This window comes from Musca autumnalis, unplaced genomic scaffold (genome assembly GCF_047663935.1).
Source record: "Musca autumnalis isolate F117 unplaced genomic scaffold, ASM4766393v1 scaffold_4, whole genome shotgun sequence".
Taxonomy (NCBI): domain Eukaryota; kingdom Metazoa; phylum Arthropoda; class Insecta; order Diptera; family Muscidae; genus Musca; species Musca autumnalis.
The window spans coordinates 42,662,654-42,684,038 of NW_027411977.1; the positions used below are offsets into that span (position 1 = coordinate 42,662,654).

Below are 21,385 nucleotides of genomic sequence, written 5' to 3' on the forward strand. Positions count from 1 at the left end.
CCGCAGGGTTCATAAATTTTTCCTAGAGGGCCCCTCAATAGGTGAACCCCCAAATATAGAGTGTTTTCATAAACGGTCAACATTTCAAAATTTCTACAATCATCATGTATTGAAATAAATATAGTCTTAAAGTGCTCTCAATACCCTATTTAACGGTGCCCTCCATATATCCGCAGGGTTCATAAATTTTTCCTAGAGGGCCCCTCAATAGGTCCACCCACAAATATAGAGTGTTTTCATAAACGGTCAATATTTCAAAATTTCTACAGTCATCATGTATTGAAATAAATATAGTCTTATAGTGCTCTCAATACCCTATTTAACGGTGCCCTCCATATATCCGCAGGGTTCATAAATTTTTCCTAGAGGGCCCCTCAATAGGTGAAACCCCAAATATAGAGTGTTTTCATAAACGGTCAATATTTCAAAATTTCTACAATCATCATGTATTGAAATAAATATAGTCCTATAGTGCTCTCAATACCCTATTTAACGGTGCCCTCCATATATCCGCAGGGTTCATAAATTTTTCCTAGAGGGCCCCTCAATAGGTCCACCCACAAATATAGAGTGTTTTCATAAACGGTCAATATTTCAAAATTTCTACAATCATCATGTATTGAAATAAATATAGTCTTAAAGTGCTCTCAATACCCTATTTAACGGTGCCCTCCATATATCCGCAGGGTTCATAAATTTTTCCTAGAGGGCCCCTCAATAGGTCCACCCACAAATATAGAGTGTTTTCATAAACGGTCAATATTTCAAAATTTCTACAATCATCATGTATTGAAATAAATATAGTCTTATAGTGCTCTCAATACCCTATTTAACGGTGCCCTCCATATATCCGCAGGGTTCATAAATTTTTCCTAGATGGCCCCTCAATAGGTCCACCCACAAATATAGAGTGTTTTCATAAACGGTCAATATTTCAAAATTTCTACAATCATCATGTATTGAAATAAATATAGTCTTATAGTGCTCTCAATACCCTATTTAACGGTGCCCTCCATATATCCGCAGGGTTCATAAATTTTTCCTAGAGGGCCCCTCAATAGGTGAACCCCCAAATATAGAGTGTTTTCATAAACGGTCAATATTTCAAAATTTCTACAATCATCATGTATTGAAATAAATATAGTCTTATAGTGCTCTCAATACCCTATTTAACGGTGCCCTCCATATATCCGCAGGGTTCATAAATTTTTCCTAGATGGCCCCTCAATAGGTCCACCCACAAATATAGAGTGTTTTCATAAACGGTCAATATTTCAAAATTTCTACAATCATCATGTATTGAAATAAATATAGTCTTATAGTGCTCTCAATACCCTATTTAACGGTGCCCTCCATATATCCGCAGGGTTCATAAATTTTTCCTAGAGGGCCCCTCAATAGGTGAACCCCCAAATATAGAGTGTTTTCATAAACGGTCAATATTTCAAAATTTCTACAATCATCATGTATTGAAATAAATATAGTCTTAAAGTGCTCTCAATACCCTATTTAACGGTGCCCTCCATATATCCGCAGGGTTCATAAATTTTTCCTAGAGGGCCCCTCAATAGGTGAACCCCCAAATATAGAGTGTTTTCATAAACGGTCAATATTTCAAAATTTCTACAATCATCATGTATTGAAATAAATATAGTCTTAAAGTGCTCTCAATACCCTATTTAACGGTGCCCTCCATATATCCGCAGGGTTCATAAATTTTTTCTAGAGGGCCCCTCAATAGGTCCACCCACAAATATAGAGTGTTTTCATAAACGGTCAATATTTCAAAATTTCTACAATCATCATGTATTGAAATAAATATAGTCTTAAAGTGCTCTCAATACCCTATTTAACGGTGCCCTCCATATATCCGCAGGGTTCATAAATTTTTCCTAGAGGGCCCCTCAATAGGTCCACCCACAAATATAGAGTGTTTTCATAAACGGTCAATATTTCAAAATTTCTACAATCATCATGTATTGAAATAAATATAGTCTTAAAGTGCTCTCAATACCCTATTTAACGGTGCCCTCCATATATCCGCAGGGTTCATAAATTTTTCCTAGAGGGCCCCTCAATAGGTGAACCCCCAAATATAGAGTGTTTTCATAAACGGTCAATATTTCAAAATTTCTACAATCATCATGTATTGAAATAAATATAGTCTTAAAGTGCTCTCAATACCCTATTTAACGGTGCCCTCCATATATCCGCAGGGTTCATAAATTTTTCCTAGAGGGCCCCTCAATAGGTGAACCCCCAAATATAGAGTGTTTTCATAAACGGTCAATATTTCAAAATTTCTACAATCATCATGTATTGAAATAAATATAGTCTTATAGTGCTCTCAATACCCTATTTAACGGTGCCCTCCATATATCCGCAGGGTTCATAAATTTTTCCTAGAGGGCCCCTCAATAGGTGAAACCCCAAATATAGAGTGTTTTCATAAACGGTCAATATTTCAAAATTTCTACAATCATCATGTATTGAAATAAATATAGTCCTATAGTGCTCTCAATACCCTATTTAACGGTGCCCTCCATATATCCGCAGGGTTCATAAATTTTTCCTAGAGGGCCCCTCAATAGGTGAACCCCCAAATATAGAGTGTTTTCATAAACGGTCAATATTTCAAAATTTCTACAATCATCATGTATTGAAATAAATATAGTCTTATAGTGCTCTCAATACCCTATTTAACGGTGCCCTCCATATATCCGCAGGGTTCATAAATTTTTCCTAGAGGGCCCCTCAATAGGTCCACCCACAAATATAGAGTGTTTTCATAAACGGTCAATATTTCAAAATTTCTACAATCATCATGTATTGAAATAAATATAGTCTTATAGTGCTCTCAATACCCTATTTAACGGTGCCCTCCATATATCCGCAGGGTTCATAAATTTTTCCTAGAGGGCCCCTCAATAGGTCCACCCACAAATATAGAGTGTTTTCATAAACGGTCAATCTTTCAAAATTTCTACAATCATCATGTATTGAAATAAATATAGTCTTATAGTGCTCTCAATACCCTATTTAACGGTGCCCTCCATATATCCGCAGGGTTCATAAATTTTTCCTAGAGGGCCCCTCAATAGGTCCACCCACAAATATAGAGTGTTTTCATAAACGGTCAATATTTCAAAATTTCTACAATCATCATGTATTGAAATAAATATAGTCTTATAGTGCTCTCAATACCCTATTTAACGGTGCCCTCCATATATCCGCAGGGTTCATAAATTTTTCCTAGAGGGCCCCTCAATAGGTGAACCCCCAAATATAGAGTGTTTTCATAAACGGTCAATATTTCAAAATTTCTACAATCATCATGTATTGAAATAAATATAGTCTTATAGTGCTCTCAATACCCTATTTAACGGTGCCCTCCATATATCCGCAGGGTTCATAAATTTATCCTAGAGGGCCCCTCAATAGGTGAACCCCCAAATATAGAGTGTTTTCATAAACGGTCAATATTTCAAAATTTCTACAATCATCATGTATTGAAATAAATATAGTCTTATAGTGCTCCCAATACCCTATTTAACGGTGCCCTCCATATATCCGCAGGGTTCATAAATTTTTCCTAGAGGGCCCCTCAATAGGTGAACCCCCAAATATAGAGTGTTTTCATAAACGGTCAACATTTCAAAATTTCTACAATCATCATGTATTGAAATAAATATAGTCTTATAGTGCTCTCAATACCCTATTTAACGGTGCCCTCCATATATCCGCAGGGTTCATAAATTTTTCCTAGAGGGCCCCTCAATAGGTGAACCCCGAAATATAGAGTGTTTTCATAAACGGTCAATATTTCAAAATTTCTACAATCATCATGTATTGAAATAAATATAGTCTTATAGTGCTCTCAATACCCTATTTAACGGTGCCCTCCATATATCCGCAGGGTTCATAAATTTTTCCTAGAGGGCCCCTCAATAGGTCCACCCACAAATATAGAGTGTTTTCATAAACGGTCAATATTTCAAAATTTCTACAATCATCATGTATTGAAATAAATATAGTCTTAAAGTGCTCTCAATACCCTATTTAACGGTGCCCTCCATATATCCGCAGGGTTCATAAATTTTTCCTAGAGGGCCCCTCAATAGGTCCACCCACAAATATAGAGTGTTTTCATAAACGGTCAATATTTCAAAATTTCTACAATCATCATGTATTGAAATAAATATAGTCTTAAAGTGCTCTCAATACCCTATTTAACGGTGCCCTCCATATATCCGCAGGGTTCATAAATTTTTCCTAGAGGGCCCCTCAATAGGTCCACCCACAAATATAGAGTGTTTTCATAAACGGTCAATATTTCAAAATTTCTACAATCATCATGTATTGAAATAAATATAGTCTTATAGTGCTCTCAATACCCTATTTAACGGTGCCCTCCATATATCCGCAGGGTTCATAAATTTTTCCTAGAGGGCCCCTCAATAGGTCCACCCACAAATATAGAGTGTTTTCATAAACGGTCAATATTTCAAAATTTCTACAATCATCATGTATTGAAATAAATATAGTCTTAAAGTGCTCTCAATACCCTATTTAACGGTGCCCTCCATATATCCGCAGGGTTCATAAATTTTTCCTAGAGGGCCCCTCAATAGGTGAACCCCCAAATATAGAGTGTTTTCATAAACGGTCAATATTTCAAAATTTCTACAATCATCATGTATTGAAATAAATATAGTCTTATAGTGCTCTCAATACCCTATATAACGGTGCCCTCCATATATCCGCAGGGTTCATAAATTTTTCCTAGAGGGCCCCTCAATAGGTCCACCCACAAATATAGAGTGTTTTCATAAACGGTCAATATTTCAAAATTTGTACAATCATCATGTATTGAAATAAATATAGTCTTATAGTGCTCTCAATACCCTATATAACGGTGCCCTCCATATATCCGCAGGGTTCATAAATTTTTCCTAGAGGGCCCCTCAATAGGTGAACCCCCAAATATAGAGTGTTTTCATAAACGGTCAATATTTCAAAATTTCTACAATCATCATGTATTGAAATAAATATAGTCTTAAAGTGCTCTCAATACCCTATTTAACGGTGCCCTCCATATATCCGCAGGGTTCATAAATTTTTCCTAGAGGGCCCCTCAATAGGTGAACCCCCAAATATAGAGTGTTTTCATAAACGGTCAATATTTCAAAATTTCTACAATCATCATGTATTGAAATAAATATAGTCTTATAGTGCTCTCAATACCCTATTTAACGGTGCCCTCCATATATCCGCAGGGTTCATAAATTTTTCCTAGAGGGCCCCTCAATAGGTCCACCCACAAATATAGAGTGTTTTCATAAACGGTCAATATTTCAAAATTTCTACAATCATCATGTATTGAAATAAATATAGTCTTATAGTGCTCTCAATACCCTATTTAACGGTGCCCTCCATATATCCGCAGGGTTCATAAATTTTTCCTAGAGGGCCCCTCAATAGGTCCACCCACAAATATAGAGTGTTTTCATAAACGGTCAATATTTCAAAATTTCTACAATCATCATGTATTGAAATAAATATAGTCTTAAAGTGCTCTCAATACCCTATTTAACGGTGCCCTCCATATATCCGCAGGGTTCATAAATTTTTCCTAGAGGGCCCCTCAATAGGTGAACCCCCAAATATAGAGTGTTTTCATAAACGGTCAATATTTCAAAATTTCTACAATCATCATGTATTGAAATAAATATAGTCTTATAGTGCTCTCAATACCCTATATAACGGTGCCCTCCATATATCCGCAGGGTTCATAAATTTTTCCTAGAGGGCCCCTCAATAGGTCCACCCACAAATATAGAGTGTTTTCATAAACGGTCAATATTTCAAAATTTGTACAATCATCATGTATTGAAATAAATATAGTCTTATAGTGCTCTCAATACCCTATATAACGGTGCCCTCCATATATCCGCAGGGTTCATAAATTTTTCCTAGAGGGCCCCTCAATAGGTGAACCCCCAAATATAGAGTGTTTTCATAAACGGTCAATATTTCAAAATTTCTACAATCATCATGTATTGAAATAAATATAGTCTTAAAGTGCTCTCAATACCCTATTTAACGGTGCCCTCCATATATCCGCAGGGTTCATAAATTTTTCCTAGAGGGCCCCTCAATAGGTGAACCCCCAAATATAGAGTGTTTTCATAAACGGTCAATATTTCAAAATTTCTACAATCATCATGTATTGAAATAAATATAGTCTTATAGTGCTCTCAATACCCTATTTAACGGTGCCCTCCATATATCCGCAGGGTTCATAAATTTTTCCTAGAGGGCCCCTCAATAGGTCCACCCACAAATATAGAGTGTTTTCATAAACGGTCAATATTTCAAAATTTCTACAATCATCATGTATTGAAATAAATATAGTCTTATAGTGCTCTCAATACCCTATTTAACGGTGCCCTCCATATATCCGCAGGGTTCATAAATTTTTCCTAGAGGGCCCCTCAACAGGTCCATCCCATACATGAAGGCATTTAATCATCCGTCCATTTTGTTTAATCTTCTCCAAAAATTTCTAATTTTCTCGAAATATCCACAATAAAATACTTAGTGCTATGCATGTGCTCATTTTTTTTTTTTTTTTTTATTCTGAGTAATCTTCTAAAACATACATATATCCATGAAAATCGTTTTTCAAAATCGTTTTTAGAACTGTTATACTGTTATACCACCACCAATGTGGTTTTTGTCTCCGCTAGTTAAAATCGATTTTATCTTCACGCCCATTTTAAATAAACGATTCTCAAATTTCCTGCAGATTTCAGTATTACAATTTTCTTTTTATACCCTCCACCATTATATGGAGGGTATAATAAAATTTGTTTGTAACACATTTAAATATTCATCGGAGGCCCTACAAAGTATATATATTCTTGATCGCTATAACCATGTCCGTCTGTCTGTTGAAATCAAGATATAACTCACAAAATTTAAGATAAAGCATTGCGTCTTGGTATAGTAGTTTCTATTACTCCTAGGATGTTTGGTATTGAAAATGAGCTATATCGGTCCATAGAACGGTACCTCCCGATTTTCGGTATTTTGAAGGCTTTACCCTCATTATCACACCGCAATGGCTGAAATTTGGTATTTAGTCTTCGTTGGTGGTAAAAAACTTTCCACGTGAAATTTGTCGGTATAAGTCCACGCCTTCATATAGCCCCCATAGAACGGTGCCTCCCGATTATTGGTATTGGTTGTGGCCAAAATAATCCTTGAAATGGTTGGTGGCCTCAATATCCCACGGAAGTTGGTGAAATTTGGTACTTATTCTTCGTTGGGGGTATAACGAAGAATTTGTCGGTATAGGTCCACGCCTTCATATAGCCCCCATAGAATGGTACCTCCCGATTATTGGTATTTTGGAGGTTGTGGCCACAATAATGCACTGAAATGGCTAAAATTTGGTATTTAGTCTTCATTGGTGGTATAAAACTTTCTGCCAGAATTTCGGTACCGGTTTACGCCTCAATATTGACCCCATAGAACGGCACCTTCCGATTATCGTAATTTTGATGGTTGTGACGTCAATATCCCACCGAAATGGCTGAAATTTGTTATTTACTTGATTTTCGGTGTCTCGAAGGTTTTCGCCACATTATCTAACCCAAATATCGGAAGTTTAGTATTTAGTCTTCTTTGAGTCTTAAAACTTTCCGCCGGAAATTTGTCGGTATAGATAGACGTTTTGATATATCCTCCATAGAACACGGCCGAACTTAACGCCGTTCTTACTTGTTTCAAAATAATTTTATTCCAATCAAAAAATACTCAAATTTCCTCATTAATCTGCAAACGAATGACAATTGTTGTCGACAGGATAAATGATACATGAATAATAAATGAGGGCTCATTAAATATGTATGTGCTGCATATTTACAAAGGTACGAAGGCAATGAACAAGACCAAAAACGATCCAAAAAAGATTGCAAAATAAACAAAACTTTGGTGTGTGTGTGTGTGTGAGTGCGGGGTAAATTTGTTGGTGTTGAACAAACCAAAACACCTGTCTCAGCAAACCAGCCAGCCAGCTTGCCAGCCACTCGGGCATTTTGCTACTCCCCACTGAGTTGTGTTAACCTTTGGCAATTCATGGGAAATTAATTTGCCAACCTAACAACAGACCTATTTATACCCTCTAACCAATGAATTAATGAATGTTGGTTTTGTTCCTTTTAGACTTGGTAAGATGTGGCGGCCATTGTTGGTGTAACCAGATTTAGCTTTTGGTAATGTTCGTGTATTTTTGTAAAGTTAATAATTGAAATGTAAAATATTTTGCCGCTGGTTATTTATTTCTTCCTTTTTGATTTTTATTTTGTTTTTGGGTTTCCATTTCATGTTGGTTTTGTTGTTGTTGTAGCAATGAAAAAAGCGACAAGGCTGATTATGATCCCTTTTTTATGGCCTTTGTAGAACAATTATGAAAGGTATATTATAATTAAGGTGACAAGGAAGATTTTCAAGAGGCTGAATGGAATTTCGAGGAAAATTTCCAGTAATTTTGAGTTTCAAGAATTTAACAACTTTCATCATGTAGGTTAATGTGGGTATATATAATTTGATACGACCAAAAATGTGTCTCATCAAAACAAAGTTTTGAACGAAATCCGTTTAATAAAATTTGAAGTTGATTAAGGCCTGTCCATCTATCTGTCTTTCGAAAGGAAAATTTCAATTCTTTTGGCTAAAATGGTGTGCACGATAACCCTTGAGCATATGAACCGATTTGGTCAACCATTTTGTGTTCGTAATGTTTTTTTTTCCAGACATAGATAAATTTTGAAGTACATCCCATACAAAATTTAAAAAAAATGTTCGCTTAAGAGCAGTTTGAGCATATGTCGGGATCGTTTTGATATGTTTTGAGGAAGATTGTCCTCGCGACCTCTATTACTACGGTACAATTCCATTCGCGGGCAAGTCCTGAAATAATGGCCCAAAAGCTATACAAATCCTTACCCACATCAACACGATAACTTACGAATTAAGTATCCGATTTGGACGGAACAACGCAAAGTTTCTTCCAAACGTACATCATGTTTCAAGAAGTTCTATATGGGACAATATCGTCGGGTACCTTCCTCACAAAAACTGTTAAAACTGTTCGCTTCATTGCAGTTTAATGGCTATTTCAGGATCGTGTTGAAATTGTTTCCGAAGGCAATCCTTAGGTATAATGTATTTCGTGGGCAAGTGCATGCATTCAGGTTTAATGTTCCAAAAGCTCTAAAAATCCTACGGTGTTCAGCTAAAATGTGGAGTTCGCACGATAACTTTTGAAAAGAATGACTCCCAAAGACAGATACAGTTCCACGATGGACTATGGCGGTCTATTCTACCTACCTACTCCACAAACATTTAAAAATGTTCTCTGAAAACTTCCCAAAGTTGTGACGACATGAGTTGCTGCGGTTGCTGGGAAAGCTCTAGAGGGTGAAACACAAGTAGTTAGGATTTTAAACGAACTGTTCACATTTTATTTGAATTCGTTTGGAATTTGTTGTGTTATAGTCTTCTATCAGCGGCCACCTATTTAAGTACCCTCCAGGAATGAATTTCCACCCACCTAGGTGCAATGATTCTTTCTCTAGGTTCTGGTGGAGACCTGTAGTGGAATTTTTTAACTCATTTTTTGGGTGCCACAGTGGTACAATGGAATGCATATTCGCCTTGCACTCGGAAGGTCTGCGACTCGCTTCCCAGGCCAAGCAACATCAAATTTTCAACGGTGGCAAAATACCTCTCAGTTGTGTTGAAGACATTTCCTGAGTATTTTAGCCATGTAAAACTTCTCTACAAGCGGTGTCTTAAGACACGCCGTTCGGACTCGGCGATAACCAATAGGTCCCATATCATTGAGCTGAATATGAATCGGGTGCACTCATTGATATGAGAGAAGTCTCCATTGTCCCTTCCGGGATGTTTATGGAACAAATATATAGGCTTCGTAGGAGATTTGATTAAGTACTCCCTTCGTGTTTTGTCGGTTAAGCTGAGGTTGTCTCCACGAGGTAATGGCTTAGTAAACTCCTTAATCGGGCCACTAGATGTTTAAGTCAGAAGAATCCAAGGGCTGCGAAAGCCTCAGAGGATTAAGTGCGAAGGGCCTGTTGTCACCCAAGGATTTAACAAGGGGTACTTAAGAGTTGCGAACCCTGTTTAGGGTTAGCGTGGCGGTTCTATGACCTCCAAGCGTTAAGCATGGGCAACATAAATATTATGGACACTACAAAGGGTTAAACGTGGCGGTCCTGTGGTCTCCCAGCGTTTAAACAAAGGCAACCTACAAATTAGGAACATTACTTGAGAAGACGGTCCTGACGTCACCCAAGTGTTAATGAAGAGAACCTATGAGTAAAGGATACTACTTAATGTTGAACGAGGCGGCCGTGTGGTCTCCCGAAGCTTAAATAAGGGAAACCTAAGGGTTACGGACACTACTTAAGGATGATGTGGATACCCGAGTGATAATGAAGGGACATATTTGTCAAGGATTCTACTTAAGGTTGAACAAGACGGTCCTGTGGATATCCGAGGGTCAATGAAAGGGACCTATGAGTTAAGGATACTACTTAGGGTTGAACGATATGGTCCTATGGTCTCCTGGGTATTAAAGATCAACTAGATATTTAAGTCAGAGGATTAAGTGCGAAGGGCCTGTTGTTATCTAAGGTTTATACAAGGGGTACTTTAGAGTTACGAACCCTGTTTAGGGTTACCGTGGCGGTTCTATGATCTTCCAAGCGTTAAGCATGGGCAACATAAGAGTTATGGACACTACAAAGGGTTAAACGTGGCGGCCCTGTGGTCTCCCAGCGGTTAAACAAAGGCAACCTAGGAATTAGGGACAATACTTAACAAGGCGGTCATCCAAGTGTTAATGAAGAGAACCTATGAGTAAAGGACACTACTTAGTATTGAACGCGGTGGTCCTGTGGTCTCCCGAAATTTAAACAAGGGAAACCTTAGGGTGACGGACACTACTTAAGGATGAACTAGACGGTCCTGTGGATACCCAAGGGTTAATGAAGGGGCCATATTTGTCAATGATTCTATTTAGTGTTGAACGTGACGGTCCTGTGGTCTCCCTAGGCTTAAACAAGGCAAATTTAAGAGTTACGGACACCACTTGTGGTTGAATCAGACGGTCCTGTGGATACCCTAGGGTCAATGAAAGGGACCTATGAGTTAAGGACACTACTTAGGGTTGAACGATATGGTCCTGTGGTCTCCTGAGGATTATAGAAGGGAAGTCTAAGAGTTACAGAATCTACTTAAGGTTGACCTAGATGGTCCTGTGGATATCCGAGGTATAATTGAAGGAAAACCTAAGAGTTACGGACACTACTTTGGGTTAAACGAAGTGGTCATATGGTCTCTCGATGGTAATCTTAGAGTTTGGACACTACTAGGGATCTTGGAACGATGTGACTTAAGGGAAAGCAGAGGGTTGAGGAAACCACTAAGGTTCTAGAGAGGGGAAAGTCGAGGGGAACTAAGAGGTTGCGGACACCACTAATGTTATACGAAAGATGTGATACGAGGGAAAACAGATGGTTGCGAACATCATTAAGGCTTTAGGAAGGATGTGGAGAGAGCGAAATGTGAGAGTTGCGGACACAACTAAGGTTCTAGAAAGGATAAATCACGACACCAAAAGCATACGAACACCTCTAAGGTTCTAGAAAGGATAAATAACGAGAGACACCAAAGCGTTACGAACACCACTAAGGTTCTTGGGAAGAGGAAACAAGTATACTACTTAAGGGTGAACTAGACGGTCTTGTGGTAATCTAAGAGTTACGGACACAACTTAGGGCGGAACGAGAGGTTCCAGTGGTCTCTCGAGGGTGAAACAAAGGTTAAGAGTTACGGACACTGTTTAGATTTTAGGAAGGATGTAATATGAGAGAAGTCAGAGGATTGCGGACACCACTAAGATTCTAGAAATAGTGTAACTTGAGGGGATGTAAGGTTTGGGAACACCACAAAAGTTCTAGAAAGGATGTGACGCTGGGGGAACTAGAGGGTCGCCACTAAGGTTCTATGTATTATCGGGTTCTATGTATGTCGGTGTCATGCTTAAGTGTTCCATACACCATTTGCCCGTTTTGAGATAATCGCATTTTAATGTTTTGCGTCTCAACTGTGTGGAGCTGACTAAAGCAAATATTTATATATTTGACTTGAATCACATGGAAGAAAGTGACAAAAAAGTTTTCCATATTTGCCTCAATAAATTAAATACTTCTAAATGAAAAAATTACAATTGTGATTTTTGAAATGTGTTTTTAAACTTGTAAGTTTTTAAAATATTAATTTCATGACTGAAAAAAGTTTATGCTTTCCCGTCGAGGCATGGATATCTCGGAAACTAGAGCAGATAGCAGAAAGCCGACTAGAAATTCAGAAAGAGCATACCGAAAAACCTTAGAAACCACCTGTATCTCAAAAAGTCAAAAATGGCGTATGGAACACTTAAGCATGACACCGACGTTATGTCATGGGAGGGAAACCAGAGGGATGCGGAAAGCACTAAAAATAATTACAAGATAATTCGACCAGATTATGAAAGAGGACCGAAAAAAAGAAGACACGTGTATCGGCGTTTTGAAAGTTTACGTCGGGAAGTAACCTAAATAGGCGTGGCAAGTTCCGTCCATTTCTACAGGATTTGAAATATTCGGCATCAGATTTCTCGGAATCCTTGCATTTTAGGTATAAAGTGTCTTTTGCAATATTACTGACAACAATGCGGGGTATCTTTTTATAAAAAACATTAACCCTCATGCGAGCCACTAAACGGGTATTTTTGGTCCCTTTTTTCAAAAACGTTTAAAAACTCCTTTAAAATGTGATCGTATCAGAACAAAATATTTTACAAAATTATTTGCCGTAAAATTTTACTATAGGTTCCCGAATACACCAAAACTCTAAATCGTATCTAAACGCCAGGAATCTGCCAAAAGTAAAATCACGTTTTAGGGTTAATGTTGTACTTTATCTGAGTGTATTAAGTTTTGTCCCACAAAACTTCATTCTAGATAGAAGACGTCAAAGACAAAAATGATCTCCATCCAATTTCAATATAAGTCACTGAATAAATGAAATATGTATTTACAATATATATAAAGAAAATATATACATAAAATTTGCCAACAAAACACCCAAATATTTTTTGAATAAATTAGTTTTGTTCTTTTTTCGAGTTGATGCATGAAAGTAACTTGAAATGTAGTTTTAGACAAAAGTGTTAGAAGAAGAAATATTCTACACAAAATTTCACTGTAAGTCCCGGAAAAAACTAGATATCTAAGTAAAATATTTTGTTAAGAAAATGACGTTACAAAATTAGACATTATAGGTAGAAATTATTTGTTAAACTTTTAGACTCTTAATGAAAATGTATTCCATACTGAGCTAAAATCTCCTAAAATACTTCACTTTTTGGGGAAGAAATGTCCCAAATTAAATTTCATTATTAGTCTCTGTAGCTATAATATTTAACATCTCCAGAAGCTTTCGCTTTTTATATATGATTTAGGATCATATTCTACAGTTTTTATTCACATTTTCGTTATCTCCGCTCACAAAATATATTTTATTGATGTTTTTTCATAATAAATTCTTTCAGAAGATTATGTGTGCTCGATCTAAACTGTTTTTTAAATATCTATGGTGAATATATATAGGAAAAATATTGATAACCCATATCGGACTATGTAAAATTACGTATTTTAGTACTATAAATTAAAATAACGCCATCAGGATAAGTCATAGGTTCCTGATATTGTGTGTGAAAATGCGGGGATAGTCTACGGCTATTGTCCAGGGAATATATCCGACATACGAGTCCTAACATCCATAATTTTGGCATGGTCCCAAATACAGCTACTCCTGCTCTGACAAACTTGTCTGAATAAACGTACAGCTTGTTTTTTCATAGTCAGATGTTTTTTTTTATAGGGAGGGCTTTGTTACTAACCCAACGCTCAACCCAAGTTGTCATCGTTTTTACTTGTAAACCCGCCGCACATTTTAGCTCAATACCAACAGATTTCACTTGCAATAAAAGAGGTACCAAGACAGGTCTTGAACTTTTTCATTTATTTTTCGTACGAATAAAGCTCCCTATGTTTATAGTCTCCCCAAATATTATTGTACATTCCGCCCATGAGCTCTATAGAAAAATTGTACATGTACATATTTATACCCTCAGCATTTATGCCAACGAGGGTATATACACTTTCATACGGGCAAAATGTGCCTCATAGAAATAATGGTTTTAGACCCCAAGTATGTTTGGACGAAATGTGTTTCAGACAATTTGGAGTTGATTTAGCCATGTCCGTCCGTCTGTCTGTCTGGCTGGTGCGCACGATAACTCTCGCACGGAGCAACCGATTCGGTCCAATATTTTTTTCGAAATATTTTGACCAAACTTAGTTTAAGTTCGAAGATTGGTTATATCGGTCCATTCCTTCCGGTACCTCCCCCACAAAAGTTCGAAAATGTTCGGAAAATTTGTGCGCACGATAACACTTGAAGGGAGTAACCGATTTGGCCCACACTTTGTACATCGTGAAACTTCTACCAGACTAAGATGAAGTTTCAATATCGACTCAATCGGTGCACTCCTTCGGGTACCTCCCACACAAAATTTCGGAAAAGTTCAGTTTAGGACCTGCTCTCGAATCGCTTTGATTTTTGTTGTAACAACTTGTATTCACTTTGTCCTATACGACGGTACAAGTTTCATAAGGGGCAAGTCCATACTTCCTGAGAAAATAGCCTGAAAGGTGCAAAAAAACCCCTATGAAACCGTGTGTAGTGGTTGGAGCTCAAGATAAATCTTGAACGGATCTGCCAATTAGGCCCAAAATTTGGCCTTCGTAATATTTTGTCCAAACATAGTTTAAATTCGAAGATATGCCATATCGGTCCACTCCTTCAGGTACCTCCCCCACAAAAGTTCAAAAATGTTCGGAAAAATTGTGCGCACGATAACTCTTAAAGGGACGGACCGAGGTAATCCATACTTTGCACCTCCTAATATATCTACCAGATATAGATCAGATTCGAATATGGACTATATTTGTCTACTCCTTCTGGTACCTCTCACACACAGTTTCGGATAAGTTCACTTTAAGACCTGCTCGCGAATCACTTTGATCTTTGTTGAAGCGATTTGCATTCGCTACCTCCATTACGACGGTAAAAGTTTTTTCAGGGGCAAGTCCATATTTCTTAGGAAAACAGTCCGAAAGGTGTAAAAAATCCCTAAGTCACCATATGTGGCTATCGGAGAGCACGATAACTCTCGAACTGTTCAACCGATTTGGTCCAACATTGGATCTTCGTCATATTATATCCAAACTTAGTTTCATGGGGCAATACCGGTCCACAACTTCCGGTACTTCACCCCAATATTTAAAAAATGTCACTAAAATGCTAGGACGATACCACTTGAATGGGGCAACTAATTTGGTCCAAACTTTGGATCTTCTAATATTTTATTAAATTTAGTTTAGCTTCTAAAATGGCCCATATCGGTCCTCCCTAAGGGTACCTCCCCCACAAAGGTTCAACATTTGTGTCTTAGTGCAGTTAATTCCTAATCCACATTTTTGTTGGCAAGTTCAAATGTCCAAAAAGGGCCACAAAATTCTGAAGAGACCTTAAATACATTCGATCTGTCCGTAGGTGAAAGTTTCACTTCACATTGGCAGAAAGTATATATCTGTCGGCAAAGCCGACTGACACTTTTTTACTTGTTATTCGTAAAACCGTTGCACATGTTAGCTCAATACCATCAGATTTCACTTACAATGAACCAAGATAGGTCTTGAGCATTTTCATTTATTTTCGTACAAATAAATCTCCCTATGTTTTAAGCCTCCCCAAATATTATTATACATACACTCCGCCGATGATCTCTACAGAAAAATTTGTACTCGTATATGTAAATATTACTCCCATTATAATAGTATTGAATTCAATTTGCTTTATTTCTATACATATTTCAAATATTCCTACCTTAATTCCACGACAATAACATACAATCAGTGATTATTGAAATTTTGATAACCATCTAAAAATAAACAACAACAACAAAAAAATCCCCATTCAAAATACAGGATATCCATCATAAATAAAAGTGATTTGCGCCAAGCATAACAAAAAAAGTAAATAAGAAAAGAAAAACAACTATAAGACAAACAATATTATAACAAAAACTCAAAGAAAAATAACCAATAACTAAGAAAAAACCCGAGTGTGTGCAGCAAAAAATATGCGTCGTAATACTCAACAACCAAATTCACGTTATCGTTCGCAATCGATTTGTGTTACCAACATAAAAATGGGTGGTGGTGCCAATGGCGGTGTTGGAGGCGGTGGTGGTGGTTCTCCAACTCTCTCACCCTTACGCACCAGTACACAACAACATTTATCATTTGATAGCCGAACAGATGCCACCTGTTCGTCAACAACCTCATCATCGGGAAGACGTGAATCTTTGGTTAAGCCGACATGGCAAAATATACGGCCCGGTCAAATTCCTGTCAAAACCTTGGAAAAGATAAATGGTATTACCTCCGATTCGGATAATGATGAAACTGAACAGGGTTATAGACTTACTTACTTACTTAGCTGGCCCATTACAGAACATTTGTTCTATAGGCCGAACTAAGAAGAGATCTCCATTCCTCTCTATTTGTTGCTTTGCTCTCTGGAATACCGCGCCTTTTCATCTCAACATCCACTTGTTTGCGCCATCTATTCCTTGGCCTGCCAATTCTGCGTGCACCGCCATGTGGCATGTATTCATACGCCTTTTTAGCGGGTTCATCATCGCTCATTCTTATGATATGGCCTAGCCAACGCAATCGCTGCATCTCGATACGTTTAACAATATTCATGTCGTTGTATAGCAGATACAGCTCGTGGTTCATGCGACGTCGATATTCACCGTCAACGCAGATTGGTCCGTAGATCTTTCGAAGAATTTTTCTCTCAAACACACCAAGCACTGCCATGTCTGCTTGCGCAAGTACCCAGGCTTCGGAGCCATACATCAGCACGGGTAGTATCAGTGTTTTGTAGAGCGTTATTTTTGTTTGACGAGATGTGGCTTTGTTTTTAAACTGCTTACTTAATCCAAAGTAGCATCTGTTGGCCAATACAATTCTTCTTTTTATTTCACAACTGATGTCGTTTGTTGTGTTGACGGAGGTGCCGAGGTAGACGAAGTCTTTTACTACCTCAATATTATAGGAACCAACTTCCACAGTCGGTCCGAGCTCAATGGACGCATTGCGCGTCGACACCATCAACTTGGTCTTCTCACCGTTTACCGCCAGACCCACTTTAGCAGATTCTCCTTCGACCTTTATAAAGGTATCAGTTACTTCTTTTACTGATCGGCCCATGATGTCTATATCATCAGCATAAGCAAGTAACATGTGACTATTGGTGTAGATTGTGCCACTTCTTTTGACGTTTGCCTCTCGTATAACCTTTTCTAGCAGGATGTTGAAGAGGTCACACGAAAGGCTGTCTCCTTGTCTGAAACCTCTTTTGGTACCAAACTCTTCGGAGAGGTTCTTTCCTATTTTAACTGAGGACCTCGTGTCAGTTAAAGTCATTTTACAAAGCCGGATGAGCTTTGCGGGAATACCAAATTCAGACATGGCTTGGAATACCTTTGAGCGCAGCGGACTGTCGAAGGCTGCTTTATAATCGACAAAAAGGTGGTAGGTGTCGATCTGCATCTCTTGGGTCTTCTCCAGGATTTGCCGCAGGGTAAATATCTGGTCAATGGTGGACTTGCCAGGTCTAAAGCCGCATTGGTATGGTCCAATAATCTCGTTGACCATTGGCTTTAGTCGTTCGCACAATATCCCTGACACGATCTTGTAGGCAATAGGGAGTAGACTTATGCCCCTATAGTTAGAGCATACAGTCTTATCTCCCTTCTTGTGGACGGGGCACAGGATACTCAGGTTCCAATCGTCGGGTACTCGTTCTTCCTGCCAGATGGTGCTAACTAGCTGATGAATACACCTTATCAGCGTGTCGCCTCCGGTTTTGAACAGCTCGGCTGGTAAGCCATCGGCCCCTGCTGCCTTATTATTCTTCAGCCGATTTATTGCTGTCTTTACCTCATCTTGGCTGGGCAGTATACATTCAATACCATCTTCTGGGATTGGGACTGTGGTATCTTCGTCTTCTTCGCTGCTATTGGATACCAACAGATTTGAAAAATGTTCTTTCCATATCCTGAGTATACTATCTGTATCAGTTACCAAATTACCTTGCTGGTCTCTACAGGAGGATGTGCCTGTACCAAAGCCATCAGTTTGATGCTTGACTCTTTGGTAGAATTTTCGGACTTCATTCTGGCTCCTGTACATCTCGATTTTTTCACACTCCCGCTTTTCCATCTCTCTCTTTTTCCTGCGGAAAAGACGTTTCTCCTCTCTCCTTTTCTCCCTGTATCTCTCTCGTGCGCTACGCGTTGCTACGGATTGTAAAGTAGCCTTATATGCCGCATTTTTCTCTTCGGTGGCAGCACGACACTCCTCATCATACCATGGATTCCTTGGTGGAGGTCTCTGGTATCCAAGTATGGATTTTGCGGCTGTTTGCATGGAGTGGGCAATGCTTTGCCATTGCGCTGATATGTTATCGGGATGAGGAGGGCTTTGATTAAGCAATTGGGCTAGTTGAGTGGAATATGCTGTGGCTATCTGTTGTGATTGCAGCTTACCGATGTCTAACTTTCGTGTTGTGTCTGCTCGTACTTTGTTTGCTACGTTTAAGCGGGTGCGTACCTTTGCTGCAACAAGGTAGTGGTCCGAATCAATGTTTGCGCCTCGGAACGATCGTACATCCAACACGCTCGATGAATGTCTTCCATCTATCACAACATGATCAATTTGGTTTCTTGTTTTCTGATCTGGAGACAGCCAGGTGCCCTTATGAATATCGAGATGATTAAATCTGGTACTGCTAACTACCATGTTTTTTGCAGCTGCAAAGTCTATCAGTCTCATACCATTGTCAGATGTTTCACTGTGGAGACTGAATTTCCCGACTGTTGGGCCAAAGATATTCTCCTTTCCAATTTTGGCATTAAAATCGCCTAGAATGATTTTAATGTCATGGGCAGGGCAACGGTCATATGTTTCTTCTAAGCACTCGTAAAATATATCTTTGGTCTGTTCGTCCTTTTCTTCAGTGGGAGCATGAGCGCAAATAAAGCTGATGTTGAAGAATTTAGCTTTTATTCGAATTGCAGCAAGTCTTTCATTCACTGGAGTGAAGCTGGATACAAGATGTTTTAGTCTCCGACTAACTACGAATCCACAACCAAACTCATGCTTTACGTCATGGCAGCTATAATACAGTGCGTCACCTTTAGGTGTTGTTGTGACGCCTTTCCCAATCCATCGTATTTCCTGTATGGCAGTAATATCGGTCTTGTACTTTTCAAGTACGTCTGCCAATGCGAAGACTGCACCTTCTCTATAAAGAGTGCGAACATTCCAGGTGCAGATTCGCAGATCATGGTCCTTAAAACGTTTGCGGGGTTCGTCAACTTTAGAGGGGTTTGTTTTTCTTTTCTTTCGTTTTTTCATAGTAGGCTGTTTTTTCTAGGGGAGGGTTACTAACCCGACGCCCAAACCCAAGTTTTTAACGTTCTTATGGGTGAACGCGCGGCACATGTTAGCTCACTACCTTTAACGGGTGTTAAAGGCAGTTCCCCAGGTGACACCACGGGGAGGTCAGTGTCCACTTGGGATGAAAGAGGGACCAAGATAAATCCTGGGCTTTGCCATGTTAAAACCGGTCAGGACCGTTCCTTGGTATCTTCCATCCCCTACGTCACCCAGGGTTATAGACGTTCGAGTATAAATTTTGCCGCAGCAGTTAGTGGTGGTGCGACAGCAAATGGTGGTGGTGGTGGAGGTGGTAGCATTTACCATAACAAAAATGTACAAAATAATCAGCAACAACAGCAGACGCAACAACAATCACAACAACAACAACAGTCACAACAACCACATCATCAGCAACGCAACCAATCAACTAATTCCCCGGGACGCAAACACAGTTCCAGTAATTTGGGTCAATTGACACGTAAAGGCAGTTTGGTTGTGCATCGCGATTCATTGTCACATGGCTCTACTAAATCCCGCCAAAGTATTGATTCGACCAATTCGGTAATTTCTTTGTCAACAACAAATCCATCGGGCGGCAGTCCATCGTTGAAACAATCAAAATCATCATCGGGACGTTCTTTGGTCGTTCGCATGCTATCGGACAAGTGTACCACAGGTAATGGCAGTGATGAAGATTTGGATTATGATTTTATGGCAAAAGTAAGTATTATTAAATAATTATCTCATGTTTGTTGTTTTTATTAGTTTATTAATATTTTAAGTTGATTTATTTTTGGCTGAATTATATATTATTTTTAATTTTCATATTTATGACAAAAGAAGGTGCTTATTTTCAAAATTTAAAATCAAACAAGTATGAAAGTATTAACTGGTTTTGCCGACAGCTAAATACGAGGGGCACTAGAGAATATTCTGGCCTAGGCAACACGCAGTGTCGCCAGGCGTCATTTGACATGTTTTTTGGAAAGTTTGACAGTTTTTAGTCTAAACGTACTTAGGACAGTTTGACATACGACCATGTGTTGGGTTGTTTACAGTGACTTGAAAAAATCATTTTGCAAAAAAAATGGAATTTACTTGTGAGTATTTTCGTCCGATAACTTTTCACTCTCAGCCTATGTGAATTGAATCTTTGGTCTACGGACAGATCGAATGTATTTAGAGTCTTTTCTGAATTTTGTCTATTTTGAAAGTGGACCACTAGTCATTTCAGTGGGTCATCGTATAACTTTTGGACCAGTATGCCAGGAACCATGGACTTGCCCACGAAAACATAATATTGCTGTAAAAAGGACCACAACGAACAGCATCGGTATACATTTCCAAAGATTCCTCGAACAGACCTTCAAACTGCACTTAGACACAGATGTTCAACTTTTGTAAGGGAGGTACCCTAAGCAGAGAACCGATACGGGCCGAGTTAAACTTGACAAAATATTAGGATGTCCAAAGTTTGGACCAAATTGCTTGTCTCGTTCAATAGATATCGTACATTCAATTTTTGTGAAATTTTTTAAATAATGGGGGGAAGTACAGGAAGTTGTGGGCCGGTAATGCCCATCTTTTGGAACTACATAAGTTTGGACAAAATATGACGAAGGCAAATTTTGCACCAAATCGGTTGAGCAATTCGAGCGTTATTGTGC

At 38.5% G+C, this 21,385-nt stretch overlaps 1 protein-coding gene across 2 annotated transcripts in view; it reads left to right on the forward strand.

Moving 5' to 3' along the window:
• The first annotated feature begins 16,190 nt into the window (after positions 1-16,190).
• Positions 16,191-21,385, forward strand: part of Rab26 (RAS oncogene family member Rab26) — a 137,383-nt gene continuing 132,188 nt past the window's right edge. Inside the window, exon 1 of one of the 2 annotated variants that reach the window (XM_073981693.1) lies at positions 16,191-20,438. In XM_073981693.1, coding sequence (XP_073837794.1) covers positions 19,761-20,438 — 678 coding nt within the window. In that variant the 5' untranslated portion in view covers positions 16,191-19,760. The remainder of the gene's footprint in view (positions 20,439-21,385) is intronic. The other variant, XM_073981694.1, reaches the window with a different exon arrangement.